Source organism: Culicoides brevitarsis, chromosome 3 (assembly GCF_036172545.1).
Source record: "Culicoides brevitarsis isolate CSIRO-B50_1 chromosome 3, AGI_CSIRO_Cbre_v1, whole genome shotgun sequence".
In the NCBI taxonomy this organism is placed as follows: Eukaryota; Metazoa; Arthropoda; class Insecta; order Diptera; family Ceratopogonidae; genus Culicoides; species Culicoides brevitarsis.
Genome location: NC_087087.1, coordinates 20,010,097 through 20,022,592, shown reverse-complemented (window position 1 = coordinate 20,022,592; position 12,496 = coordinate 20,010,097). Strand labels below are relative to the sequence as shown.

At 33.2% G+C, this 12,496-nt stretch overlaps 3 protein-coding genes across 4 annotated transcripts; 2 read left to right on the top strand and 1 right to left on the bottom strand.

The window, feature by feature from the left end:
* The first annotated feature begins 3,391 nt into the window (after positions 1 to 3,391).
* Positions 3,392 to 6,645, top strand: LOC134836106 (uncharacterized). 2 transcript variants are annotated; one of them, XM_063851308.1, is made up of 5 exons: positions 3,392 to 3,602; positions 3,667 to 3,987; positions 4,049 to 4,226; positions 4,281 to 6,301; positions 6,364 to 6,645. In XM_063851308.1, the coding sequence occupies exons 1-5, from the start codon at positions 3,424 to 3,426 to the stop codon at positions 6,599 to 6,601; spliced, it is 2,937 nt and encodes a 978-aa protein (XP_063707378.1). In that variant the 5' UTR covers positions 3,392 to 3,423; the 3' UTR covers positions 6,602 to 6,645. The 2 variants fall into 2 exon arrangements, with proteins under 2 accessions (XP_063707378.1, XP_063707380.1); XM_063851310.1 differs by having other exon boundaries at positions 3,393 to 3,595.
* Positions 6,646 to 6,659: 14 nt separating this feature from the next.
* On the bottom strand, positions 6,660 to 8,293 carry LOC134836108 (uncharacterized). Its single transcript, XM_063851311.1, has 3 exons — positions 7,931 to 8,293; positions 7,643 to 7,870; positions 6,660 to 7,586 (listed from the first exon to the last, which is right to left on the bottom strand). Exons 1-3 carry the CDS (start codon positions 8,204 to 8,206, stop codon positions 6,660 to 6,662), a joined length of 1,431 nt encoding a protein of 476 aa, XP_063707381.1. The 5' UTR covers positions 8,207 to 8,293.
* A 281-nt stretch (positions 8,294 to 8,574) lies between these two features.
* LOC134835027 (tudor domain-containing protein 7-like) lies at positions 8,575 to 12,249 on the top strand. The gene is made up of 4 exons (XM_063849877.1): positions 8,575 to 8,638; positions 8,783 to 9,123; positions 9,184 to 10,436; positions 10,716 to 12,249. The coding sequence occupies exons 2-4, from the start codon at positions 8,806 to 8,808 to the stop codon at positions 12,088 to 12,090; spliced, it is 2,946 nt and encodes a 981-aa protein (XP_063705947.1). The 5' UTR covers positions 8,575 to 8,638; positions 8,783 to 8,805; the 3' UTR covers positions 12,091 to 12,249.
* Positions 12,250 to 12,496: the final 247 nt, after the last annotated feature.

Sequence of the window (12,496 nt, the reverse complement as noted above, 5' to 3'; positions counted from 1 at the left end):
AATATAAAAAAGTATTTGGTTTGCACCATAAGAAATAATGATACGCAACGATACGTACACCTACAAAATTTGTTCAATTTGCAACTTAAAATTTCTGGTACGTGTGACTTCGGTGTGGTTTGAGATTGAATTAAAAATTGACATTTTTTAACAGCTTCGTTTTGTAGAATATTGATAGTTTTCTTAGTTATACAATTTAATGTTGGCATTTTTTTAAAGATATCATTGATTGAAGAGCGGTGAATGTCAGTCATTCACACATTCATTTGAAACTTTCGTAAGGTTTCCATTTATTTTTATGAAAGACAAAAGTTATAAAATTGCGTTTAGGTTTGTTTACATAAATATTTAATCGGATTTCTTCTTTAATAACTGATTGTGTATTCGTTTTTTAATTTGGTTATAGCAAATGCATTCAGTAAAAACAAAGCATGTGGTCATATCACAATTTGGTTAATGTGATGAAGGAGGATATTGTATATATGTGGAACGAATTAAAGAATTTGGGAGCATTTTTAATTTTTGGTTGCACAGCGGGATAGTGTCTTTACTCAATAAAATTATTGCAAAATTAAATGAATATTCGCAGTGTCGATAAAAAGAGGTCAAAAAGAGGTTTTGCTTAGTACATAAAAAACTTGACTTATTCTTCATGCACAAAAAAAAAATAAATAAATTCGCTCAATAATGTCATGCTTATCAAAAAATATTAATAATTTTATTTTAACGGTTAATTTTGATGTATTATTTACTGATTGTTTAATTAGTTGTTAACCATATTTACTGCATGTTACACATAATTTATCATTGATTTTCTTCCATTTCTTGTGCTCTTAACCACTTCAAACGTAAAAGGCAAAAGCAAAGTGTGTAAAGTAAAAAAACGCATACATTATTTGCTCATTTTTATATGTTTAACATCATCGCATAACATTTACTTAAATGTATTACTATATTATTGTGAACATTATTGGACCGTTTATTGTATATTTTTATTATGTGAATATCCACTAATAATGCGTCGGATGTGTGGCACAAAAGCAGGGAGCACAAAAGAAGAACAAGTAATAAATTTATTTATTTATACAAACAAGTGGAAGATCAACAAAAGTAGTTACCTGATGTTCCTGCTGTCTACTCTGATTGATGTTTTATTTTTTTTTTATTATTTTAAAGAGAACTTTATTACTGTTGTGTTAAATATGTTAAAATTTAAAAATATTTTTAAGGTCGATTACAGAAAAAGATATGTTTTTCTCGTAATTATTTTATTTTTCTTCAAGTATATACAACACATAACTAGTTTATTTTCTTTTTAACAATCCTTTTTCATAAAAAGAACGATTCTCTTGCATGATTTAGTGATTTGAGTTTTATAGTACTTTTTTACTAATAATTTTTTTTAATTATTTTTTTTTAATCAAAAAAAAATTGGGAATTTGGGATTTTTTGAAAGAAGACTAAAAAACGGTTTATTTTTAATGAAACTTTCAACTTTTTTTTTTATTTTGCCCTATTGGATTTTCGGCATGAATGAAGCATGGGACAAAAAGTTAAAAAGAAAAAAAAAATTAAGCCAAAGTATTAAAAAACTTGAAACTAAAAAAATACACGGTTAAATTAGAATTTTCAATACATATAAGAATTTTTATAGCGAAAGTGTAAGCAGGGCTACTTTTATGAATAGAATTAAGAATAAATTTAAGACACTATGTAATTAGAATTAATGTAAAAGACATAATGACTTTACTTGTCAAATAAATAAATAATAAATAAAAATTAAAATAAAAATGCCCCCATTTTTTTAAATTTTGGACAAAACTTTTGAGTTTCATTTGAGCGGCTTAACTGAAAAATATTTTATACTCTTTTATTTAGGCGAATGAATTCAATATTCAATATATCCATTTTTATCGCCCCCTCCGATTTTGTCGAAAAAACTTAGGGGAAAAAATAAAAATTAAATATTTAATTTTTTTTTTTTGAATTTTTTAGTTGAAAAACTACTGTTTCTCGATAAAATTATACAAAAAACAAAAGAAACTCGCTTAAATAGGACGATTTCCATTGAAATATAAAAGAATTTTTTTTTCAAGTCACGTGACCAAAAATATTTCTTTTCCAAAATTTTTATTTTGTGTGATTTTGTTTGAATTTTCTTCAATTTAGGTTCAAATTTGGAAATAACATAAACTAAAATTAAAGAAATGTTGAGAATCAACGTTAAACGTTTAAAAACGTTAAAAAGTTACAAAGAAAAAATTTCAAAAATATTGAATAAAATGAAAATACTAAATTTTTTCGCTTTAGATAATTTAAATCAATTTAATTACTTTTCTAAAAAATTGAATGTTAATTTTTTTTTTCAAAACTTTTTTTTATATTGAAATTGAAACCCATATCTTGTTATCATTTTTTTTGAATTAATGACTTAGAACTTGAATTAGTGTGAGTACGATATGATTTAAAAGGTGCCATAAAATGTCCGGTACGGACAAAAAGGTACGCTGAGTAAATGCCAAAAATAGTCGTATAGACAAACTGGAAGCACGAAATTATTATAGCTGTTCGTTTATCGATGCCACTACGAATGCGTTCGACCATGTGATGAATGCGCTACGCCAAAGAATAATGGTGTTATCATTATGACAGTTGAGGTACTAAATTTATACTATTGGCATCATGCATGCTCGATAAGTAAACTCTTCCGATAGAGGAACAACAATATGGTTTCGAATCCATATTAAATCTCTAAAACTATTGATCCAATTTGCGGGCTCAATGTACAATCGCCATACACCATTCCAAATTTGGACACTGAGTGGTCCGAGGAAGAGACAAACTGTCAGCAGCAGAGGCAGAATGAACGCTAATCCTATCCTATCTAGTCGCATGCCAAGTAAATAACATTATCACAGATACACTGACGAATCGCTTTTTGATAGTTGATGGATGGTCTCTGCAAAAATAAAAGATGTTGAATTCGAGATAAAGATAGTTTTTACTTATCAAAGGAACTCACCTGTTATATTCCGAGCTCACGACTGGCCACGTAAAGCACTGCTAGTAATAAACATGTTGCGATTTCCAGCATTAAATTTTTTTTTTTGTTTTTATTATGAAAATTTTTGTATCACACTAAAACGTCTCTTATATCTCGTCCTTACAAATAAATGTCTTTGAACCATCTGTTTTTCCTGCAAAACTTATTTAAATAACAAATCATATAAAATTATCAAAAATAGCTAATATATACTTACAGAAGCCACGATTAAAAAAAAAATCAAAAAGGTCAAAATAGGTATACAATAACTTACTTGTATATCGCTGCATTTTGTTTCATGGGGAGGGTTAGAAGCTAATAAAACATGGTAGATGTTTAAGTGTTGTCAAATTCATTCGGTTTATTCAGAAAATAATGGCATGGCATCCATTCAAATTGCTTCCTTGTTGTTTAGCATGCTAAAAGATGGCAAATTCGAGGAAGTGGAAGTTGAACAATTGATAAACGTCCTGGAAAATGTACAACACATTGAGAGTCGTATCTATGAAAATGCAATTTTGCCTCGATTTTTGGAATACATCAATCGCAGTGGTCAGTTGTACGTGAAAACTTTTATTTTTTTAGTTTCAAAAACAAAGTAAAATGTTTGGTTTTTTTCACAGGAGTAAAGATGAGAACCGAGTCAAAAATGTCCTGGACTTAATAGTTTCGATCACAGACAAAACTTATCTAACTAATGAAATTGCCTTCAAAACGGTGTTAATTGTGCTGATCAGTAAAATTTATGATCCAGTGACTAATGTAATGCATAATGTAGGAGAAACTATTCTTATTGGAGTGCTCAATTGTATTGAAAGCTTATCGAGACGCCTAGAAAGTGAAGCTATAGAAAAATTTTATAGACAAGAGAATGCTACCATTGTAGGACAGATAATTTACATTACTTTAGAAAAACTTCAAAGAGACTCTGCTTTGGATTTACGGTAACTTTTCATGGATTCAATTTTATAAAAAAAAAAACTCATTCAACATTTTCTTTTTTAGAATATCTGCAGTAAATTGCTTGAAGGGTATTTTACAAGTCCATGATGAATTTGATACAACCGATATTGTTTTGAGGGCTAATGTGGCAGATGTGGTATTTAAAATGACACCCCGTGTGTTTGTAGTCTTATCAAACTTGTTTGAATCCGATGCAAAGATGTCTCAGAAACTAAGAGCGGTAAGATTTTTCATTATTTTGAATCTTTTAATCCAATTTTCAATGTTTTTTTAGAGAGTTCTTGAGGCTTTTGGACGTATATTATGTTTAATATTTGAAGATCCAAACGGCGATATGGAAATGCATGATGTGACACAAACAGACTTCCTAGAGCTTCTTAATCCGCAATCAATTGACAATACAAAAACCAAAGCTATAATGAGCTCAGAATCATCAAAGAGAACAGATGAGTGGAAAACCAATGCCATAGGAAAATTGGCTCCACTATTTAATCGACTTTTAAATCTAATGTCGGTAAATTACGGGATACTTGTCACAGAACAGCTGAAAAAAACATCATTACTAGTGACACTCAAATGTGCTAGGAACTTCCATAAGCAAATCTTGCCATTCTATGAAATTCTTTTGGCAAATAACAGTAATTCAGATGATTGGGACGACTTTAGGTACAGATCAAATCTGCTTCGAGACTCAAACGAACTAATGATATTTGGTCTCAATAGACAATTACGTCAATTCTCACGAATAATTAATCGGAAGAATGAGCAACAATTATTAATATCATTGAAAGTGTTAAAGGGATACATGGAATTCTTTAAAAAAACATTCATTCTGACAAACTCGGATATGGTGGATCGTATCTTTGATAATTTGTTACTTTTATTTGAAATCGAATACCCGTCTGTATGTCTGGAAGAAGTAGTGGAATGGAACGACATGAACTTGAGTGTCAATAAAAATCGTTTACCATGGAGGAATTATAAATATTTATCAGACGAGTCCCTCTTAGGTGCTGCAAATCAATTGATTGGATCATTATCATCTTTGATGCCCATTCTCATTAATAAATCATTCGATAGACTTGTTGCTCATAGTAATTCTAGCAATACATTAATTTGTGTAGTGCTGCAAATGCTCCACACAAAGACAGATGCCACAGATCTTTTAGTTGAACAAATTCTAGAGCACTTTTTACACAATGATCATTGGTCTTTGGAAATCCACCAGAGCTCAGAGACAGATGCTTCGGTAGAAGAATTGCATTTCAACGTGATACACGTGTGTCTTGTCACAGAATTGATCAGCACATGCAGCAACTATTTGCGATCAAATTTTGAAAAATATATCTTTGATGCGTTACCAAAAATTTTGGAAAAGGTATCAAGTCCGAATGTTCTCGTTCACTCAGCAGCCTTACATGGCTTGGAAATAATGTGCAATGGATTGCATGTAAAAAACGTAGAAACTTTGATCAAAAATAATGTAAATTTCATAACGCACTATATTGAAATTAATTTACGAAAGGAAAATGTAAATCCGTCGTTAAATATGGCAAATGCCCTCTTACAATTGTACTATGATTACGATAATTTTTATTTCACACAAGGATTGTTCGCAAAAATTAATAATATTTTCCACAAAAAATCCGTAAGTGATGCGGCTGTAACGGCTGCATTGAAAGTAACTTTAATTTTGTTGAAAAAATTAAGACAACCGCGTAAAATGGGTGACTACAATGAAATAGCGGCCGAAGAAAAACTTGACAGTGACGAAATTTTAGAAAAATGGCTTATGATCTTAAATCCACCGGATACACCTAGGTACGACCCAAAAGATTCTGAATTTGATTTTGAAAAAATGCGGCAAGAAATGAACAGTATAAACGCCGAGACAGAAATGGAGGAAGACACGATCGACGAAACTGAAATCGAGACTACTGAAAATGTGTTTCTTCGTGATCTCATAAAATCACTCATTAGGTTCACATCTTCATCAAATGTATTACACAAATTATACAGTCTAGATGCCATTGGACATTGCCTGAATCTGCTTGATGCCGAAAATAAAGAATTCCTTCCAACGATACATCTTATATGGGCTCCTTTAGCATCGCGATTTAAGGAAAATAATTTACTCGTAATAAGTCGCACATTCGACTTGTTGCTTGATATCACTCGATTATCAAAGGATTTCGTACAGAAGCGAACATCAACGGATGTGCTTCCTGGCATAATGGACTTTTTGCATCGTAGTATGGCAGAAAATCTTACCAATACTGGAAGTTTTGCGTCATCGTAAGTTTTTTACACCAACTCCCTTTTTATGTTTTTAATATTTTTTTTCTTTCTTTTAACAGGCTCACTCAAAGTTTCAAATTACAGCAAAAAATTTTCGATGATATAGGCAACGTTTTTCAATACCTCGATATTCACGAACGACTGTTGGATAACTTGCTGGATATTTGTATAAAGTTTTTAAAGAGCGACCAACCAAAATTACTTAAAAACTCGTGCTGGAAGTTGATGGAAAAGCTCTATTCGTACGATTCAACAGCTGTGATTTTAAAATTACGCTTAATTGAAGAATATCTATGAGTCTACGTTTTTTTTTTTATAAAAATATAAAAGAATTTTTTTTATTTAACGTTTTAAATTATTGAACTTTGGTTTTTTTTATGATTGTCGTTTCGGCTTTTAGCTCTTCAACGTTATCAGACGTGTCTTCAAAATTACTTTCACTGACACTAATTTCTTCTTCTTCATTTTTTTCTTTTAACTCTTTTGGACCATCAGTTTCCTCCTCATCGGTCAAATCTTCAATACGATTTTCTGTTATTCGTTTTCTTCGCAATGGTTTACGATAGCGACCTTCTAATGCATTTCTTGTTTGTATTTGATTTTGTTCGGCCAAGAGTTTTGTAACCTTTATTAATTCCTTTAGGTGATCTTCTTTCGACGAGGATTTTTCTTGATTTTTTATACTATGCCTTTCATTGGCATCGCTGTTTCTTCGTCTTCCACTGAAAATTTCTCTTAAACCATGAATTAAGATATTCGGTATCGTCATTCCGAAGAAGAAATAGGCACATATTATCATCATCGACAGGAATATAGCAAAGGCAAATATTCGTCCAGGGATACTGTAGTTCTTTGTTGTCTCATGAAATCTGTCTATTATGCTACCGAATAAACGTAGCACAATATTTGAAAGCGTCTCGCAAAAGTATTGAATCAAAACTTCGTCCGGAAGACAAACATCCAGATCCAATTTGGCTGTTTCTCTTATGTATTTGATGCAATCCCCTTGTTTTCCCGAAAAACCAAACCAAGTAACCAAGTACTCAAACCAAGTGTCTTCGCTCAAATCCACTCCTTCGCACGGCGTCTTGCTGGGATCTTTTATTTTCTTAAATCTTATTATTTGCTCACCTTCCTTCTGTTTGTTGCATTCCATGTACTGAACAACAAAGCCGACAAAAAGTAATATGAAAATAATCGAGATCGCCATATTCCAGCCGAAACGTTTGAATAACAGTGGCAATAAAATAAAAAAGAAAACTGAATATAAGAAGGCTTGCACCTGCAAAATACAAAATTATGTTAAATTAGAGAAGAAATAGTAGAAAATCTACTCACATTTTTATCGCGTAAATATTGAAAAATTATTTCAAAAACAGTCAAAATTTCGTCTTTGACTGTTGCTGCAAATCCGCCTTCAGATTCCTGCAATACTCTGATTATTTGATCATCCAATTCCGTAAGTTGGCCATCATCGTCGCCATCAATTAGAGAATTAATCAAGTGCAAACGATCCTTTTCCAACTTTATTTCGATGGAACGTGTGACAAAACCAAGTTCGGTTTCCTATAATGAAATAACTTTTTTTGTTTTTACCTTCACAATTCCATAATATGGTGAAATTACCTTGAATTTTTTCTCCTTAAATAACAATTGTGCGAGACGTTTGTAAAATATTGTACTTAGTTCCTGTTGTGATTGTAAATCTTCGGCACAACTTTTGGACGCAATTACGGCGATCGAATTTTGTGTTTCCAAGGCATTTTCCTTCGCTTCTCTGGCTAATACTGCAGACCTATGTCGACTCCAGGCATCCGGCTTCTCCCATTCTGGCTTAATCTGGGCTCCTGCAGTATATATCACACAGACGAAACACACTATTGTAACGACATGTCTTGCCATGTTTGGCTGGAACGCATTTAATTTATTATTTTATTTTATTTTTTTCGACCGATTCTCCGATTTTCCATGGAATTGATACTGTTATATGCTGTTATACACTGGCATACATGAGGCACGTAACTGCATTGCAGAGGCAATCCATAGTGACGGAGTGAGACGATGTGAGGCGAATGAAAGTGAACTGTTATACATCTGTCAGCTAAGTATACCAGTCTGTTATACTTAGCTGACAGATGTATAACAGTTCACTTTCATTCGCCTCACATCGTCTCACTCCGTCACTATGGATTTCGCGCGCAATTCAGTCACGAGCCTCCCGTCCTCCGTTTCCAGATGGCGCTGAAATCTGTAGAACGCAGTCTCAATAATTACCGTTACGCGAAGAGCCTCGAAACGTTGATTTATTTTGCGAGAAAAAAAGAAAATTAATTGGTAAGTTTCCATTCAAAATGCTACATCATTGACTCGCTTCACGCATTAACTTGGGAAATTGAGTTTCACGTCAAAATAGGCGGAATATCTGACGGATTCGTTGTAGCGGCACGTGTTTTCTTATCTGCAACTTATCTTTTTCAGGATTGTTTCGCCGACCAAGAGCAATGTCACTAAGTGCATCGCAGAGAGATGCAATTGAAATCCTTGCAGGATTGTGTACCAGTTGCAAAGAAGCTCCGACCTTAACTCAGTTGCTGCGCGATTACACAGAAATGGAAGGCAAACAACTTGACTACACTGGTTTTAGATCGATTACGGACTTCCTCCAAGCTTCGAATAGATTTTATGTTTTTAATCGGAACGGTATGTGGATTGTGAATGCCAAATTGACAGCAGAAAGTGCTCACATTGCACTCTTGGTGGGAAAACAAAAATCGACAAAGAGCAAAGCTAAAAGTCGCTCAATGGGACTTCCAGCGAGAGTAAGTTGATTTTATGTCCAGCTAATGAAACAAACGTATTTTTTTTTTTCATTGATCAAGGATGGATTATTTTATCATGCAGCTGCACCTCGCAAGAGATACAATCCCACGTATAGATACGCGCAAGGGAAGACGAGCGGACCTTTCCAAAATGCTCCGAGAAATATTCAACCGGCGGGAACCGTTTTTCCAAACAACACTCGTACGGTGTCAAAGAAATCATTAGGTTTGACGATAACATCAGGCAGAGGAGACTTTGGCCGAACTGTTCAACGGCAATTTTTAAATACTGCCCCTTTGCCATCACAACTTGCTAAAGTAATTCACCCAGGGGTTCAAAACACAGCACCAATACAACATGCCACATCAAAATTTGAATTTCCACCGAAGAAAGCAATGAATGCAGTACCTGCGCAACGCGAAAAAGTTACGGTGCCGCCAAATCGGTCCAAAGTCAGTGTATCAAATGTTAGCCAAAAACCTTTACCCAAAATAATAGTAGTACAACAACCACCTTCGATTCCATTTTCCAATATACAATCTACAAAATCTTCTGAACATTCTGCACAATTAAAAGCTCCTATTGAAAAACTATCCAATGAGATCCCACAAGAAAAAGAGCTAGCAACAGTTTTAGCAATATGTCGACCTGTTTCACCGTATGAAAACGCTAAAGAATCAAAAGAAACTCAAGAAAATGAAAATGCCTCATTTAAAATAAATAAGCCACTTCTGGAAAAATCGCTGGATCCAAATGGATCGAATAAAAGGGTAGTTCGACATGTATCGTCAGCCAAAACGGATTTGTTAGTCTCAAAGTATTCCGTTCAAGAAAGACTCGGCAAAATTAAATTGTCTATGCCGGAAGAAACGTATACTCCCGTACCGCCTGTTGTGGCAGATAAAGAAGTTGCAATTGAAGAAAATACTACTGCTACGATTGTACCTCTTGAATGGTGGGACACAGGAGATCTTAATAATGAGGAACGTTTGCAGGAATATTGTGTCATCAAACGACTTCCCCCTCCAGAGTTTAAGTATTTTACGGTAAAAAATGGAAAATATAAGAGATATCAATGTAGATGCACAATTAATGGTTTAACATATACCACATATCCTGATGACTTTGATTCCAAAGAAAAGTCTCGTGAAGTCTGTGCTGCACACGCTGTCGTTGATATCAAAAATCAAGAACAGTTGTCGCAATTCCCCGAATATCAAGGTGAACCATATGATATTGCTTCAAAGATCTATGACATTGTTAGCAACTCCAGATCTGGAGTCTTTTTAAAAGAAATTCCAAACATTTTTCGGTAAGTCTCTTAAAATTTTCTTTTTATTATGTTAGGCCGCTCCAAATGAAACTCAATAGTTTTGTCCAAAATTTTTGAAATAAAAATGGGGGGTGGTATTAAAAAAAATAATTTCTAATTTTCAAACAAATTATTCAAAATTGTTTTAATTTAGACAATTTAAATCTTATTAAAAATTCCACTGAAAATTAAAAATTATAGGACATGTACTACATATATGTAAACTTGGAACCTTGAATCTAATTCTTTAATGCGTTATATTTTTTTTTATTTTTATAGCGAAAAATATAATTTTTCAATTCCACCTAATTTTGTGCAAATCATGACTGTCGAATTTTCAAGTTGGTTTGTATTCGAGAATCATCTGACTTTGCAGCAGCAAATAATCTATCCTGGCCAGCGAAGTCTCGTTTCAATGGAACTATCAAGTGCCGCATCTGATATTACTGATGTGAGCATCCTTCCTCCGAAAATCACAATGCCATGGAACGAAAAAAATTGGAATGTATTAGTTACTTTTCCCGAAAAACCCACCTCGGTTTGGGTGAATTTACTAGGACCAGACTACTTTGACGCTCTTGTGGAATTGCGAATCAAAATGAACGAAATTTTAGAATTAGAAGAGCCTGAAAATATCGTGATTGGAGAATGTTACATTGCAGTTTTACATAAAATGCGAGAAAGAGTTCGAGTTATCAAAAAAGATTCCGAAGCAAACAAATATTTGATGCACTTTATAGATACTGGTGAACATGATGTTTTGGATGTAAGCGTATTGTACGAATGTAAAGCCGAATTTTTAGAACTACCACCTCAAGCGTTCTCAATTTCATTGCGGGAAGTAAGTCTTTTTGATAACGTGGATGAAGTCTACAACTGGATATCAGAAATATATGACAAAGTGCTCGTTGCTGAAGTCCACACATCTCAAAATCAGTACAGGAATAATGGAAATGTTATCGAAGTGACCTTGTATGATACCTCAACTGACATCGATGTGAATGTCAATGATAAACTGTTCGGGAGCATTGCAGAAAAATTTGTTGTTCCAACGAAACTCCATTCCAAGGGCTGCAACGTTGTCACAATCACAACTATTTTGGATTCTGGGTTGGTCGTATGCTACTTGAAAGTGAATGGCTACATTGATTTTATTAAGGAAGAAATTCGAAGGATCGTGGCAAATAACGAACATTTGGAAAAACATATTGGTCAAGTGAACCACAATGATCCGGACGAAGTGTACTTAGTGTGGAATAGAGCGACGCACACTTATGTTCGTGCAAAAGTCATAAGCTCTACAAACGCATTCGATTCCAAAGACGTTGTCGTACATTTAATTGACTACGGGACTTTTTTGAGTGTCGATAAGCATTCGGAGATTTTCCAGATTAAATCATTTTCCAAATGCTTGACAATACTTCCACCTCAAGCGATCAAAATGAAACTTCATGATGTAGAGAACACTGGAAATGCACACGTAGTTTCATTGATTCGTGGATACCTGAAACCAGACACCGTATTATTAGTAAAAGTGATTGAAGAAAATATTGAGCCATCAGTGTTGATCTACCGTCGTTTGGCAGACAACAAATTGCATTGCCTCAATGAAGACATTAAGGCTCAGGCAAGCCTTAGTCTACAGAATGATTGAATTCTATCTATTTAATAAATATTAAGATATATCTAAATATCAAGTATTCCTTACTAACAATAAGTAAAGTAAAACAAACCTAAAAATAAATGACATGAACATGTTAAATAAAATTACAAAATACCTAAACTTAAATAAAAGTAAGTTAATAATTAATAACCGTCAGCAGTATTTTTTTAATTTTCTGTATTCCAAAACGAGGCTAGTTTTTTGAAACACACGTTACGAATAACGCAGTTTTTCATATTTTTCTCTTATTCCTCATGTGATTATGGAAAATATTTAATTTGTATTAATTGTTCTTCTCTATTTTCTTCTCGCTTAATCTTTTAATCAATGACATCAATACTTTAGGAGGAAAAGCTGGAAAACACAACAACTCTTTTAATATCATTAAATTGGAAAC

What these genes read in the sequence shown, in the direction of transcription:
- LOC134836108 (XM_063851311.1), bottom strand. Translation starts at nt 8,206, where the DNA reads ATGGCAAGACATGTCGTTACAATAGTGTGTTTCGTCTGTGTGATATAT. An exon ending in TTAAGGAGAAAAAATTCAAG is followed by an intron (nt 7,871 to 7,930) that starts GTAATTTCACCA and finishes ATTTCATTATAG; the next exon opens with GAAACCGAACTTGGTTTTGT. An exon ending in AATATTTACGCGATAAAAAT is followed by an intron (nt 7,587 to 7,642) that starts GTGAGTAGATTT and finishes TGTATTTTGCAG; the next exon opens with GTGCAAGCCTTCTTATATTC.
- LOC134836106 (XM_063851308.1), top strand. Translation starts at nt 3,424, where the DNA reads ATGGCATCCATTCAAATTGCTTCCTTGTTGTTTAGCATGCTAAAAGAT. An exon ending in GACTCTGCTTTGGATTTACG is followed by an intron (nt 3,988 to 4,048) that starts GTAACTTTTCAT and finishes TTTCTTTTTTAG; the next exon opens with AATATCTGCAGTAAATTGCT. An exon ending in TGTCTCAGAAACTAAGAGCG is followed by an intron (nt 4,227 to 4,280) that starts GTAAGATTTTTC and finishes ATGTTTTTTTAG; the next exon opens with AGAGTTCTTGAGGCTTTTGG.
- LOC134835027 (XM_063849877.1), top strand. Translation starts at nt 8,806, where the DNA reads ATGTCACTAAGTGCATCGCAGAGAGATGCAATTGAAATCCTTGCAGGA. An exon ending in CAATGGGACTTCCAGCGAGA is followed by an intron (nt 9,124 to 9,183) that starts GTAAGTTGATTT and finishes TCATTGATCAAG; the next exon opens with GATGGATTATTTTATCATGC. An exon ending in GAAATTCCAAACATTTTTCG is followed by an intron (nt 10,437 to 10,715) that starts GTAAGTCTCTTA and finishes TTATTTTTATAG; the next exon opens with CGAAAAATATAATTTTTCAA.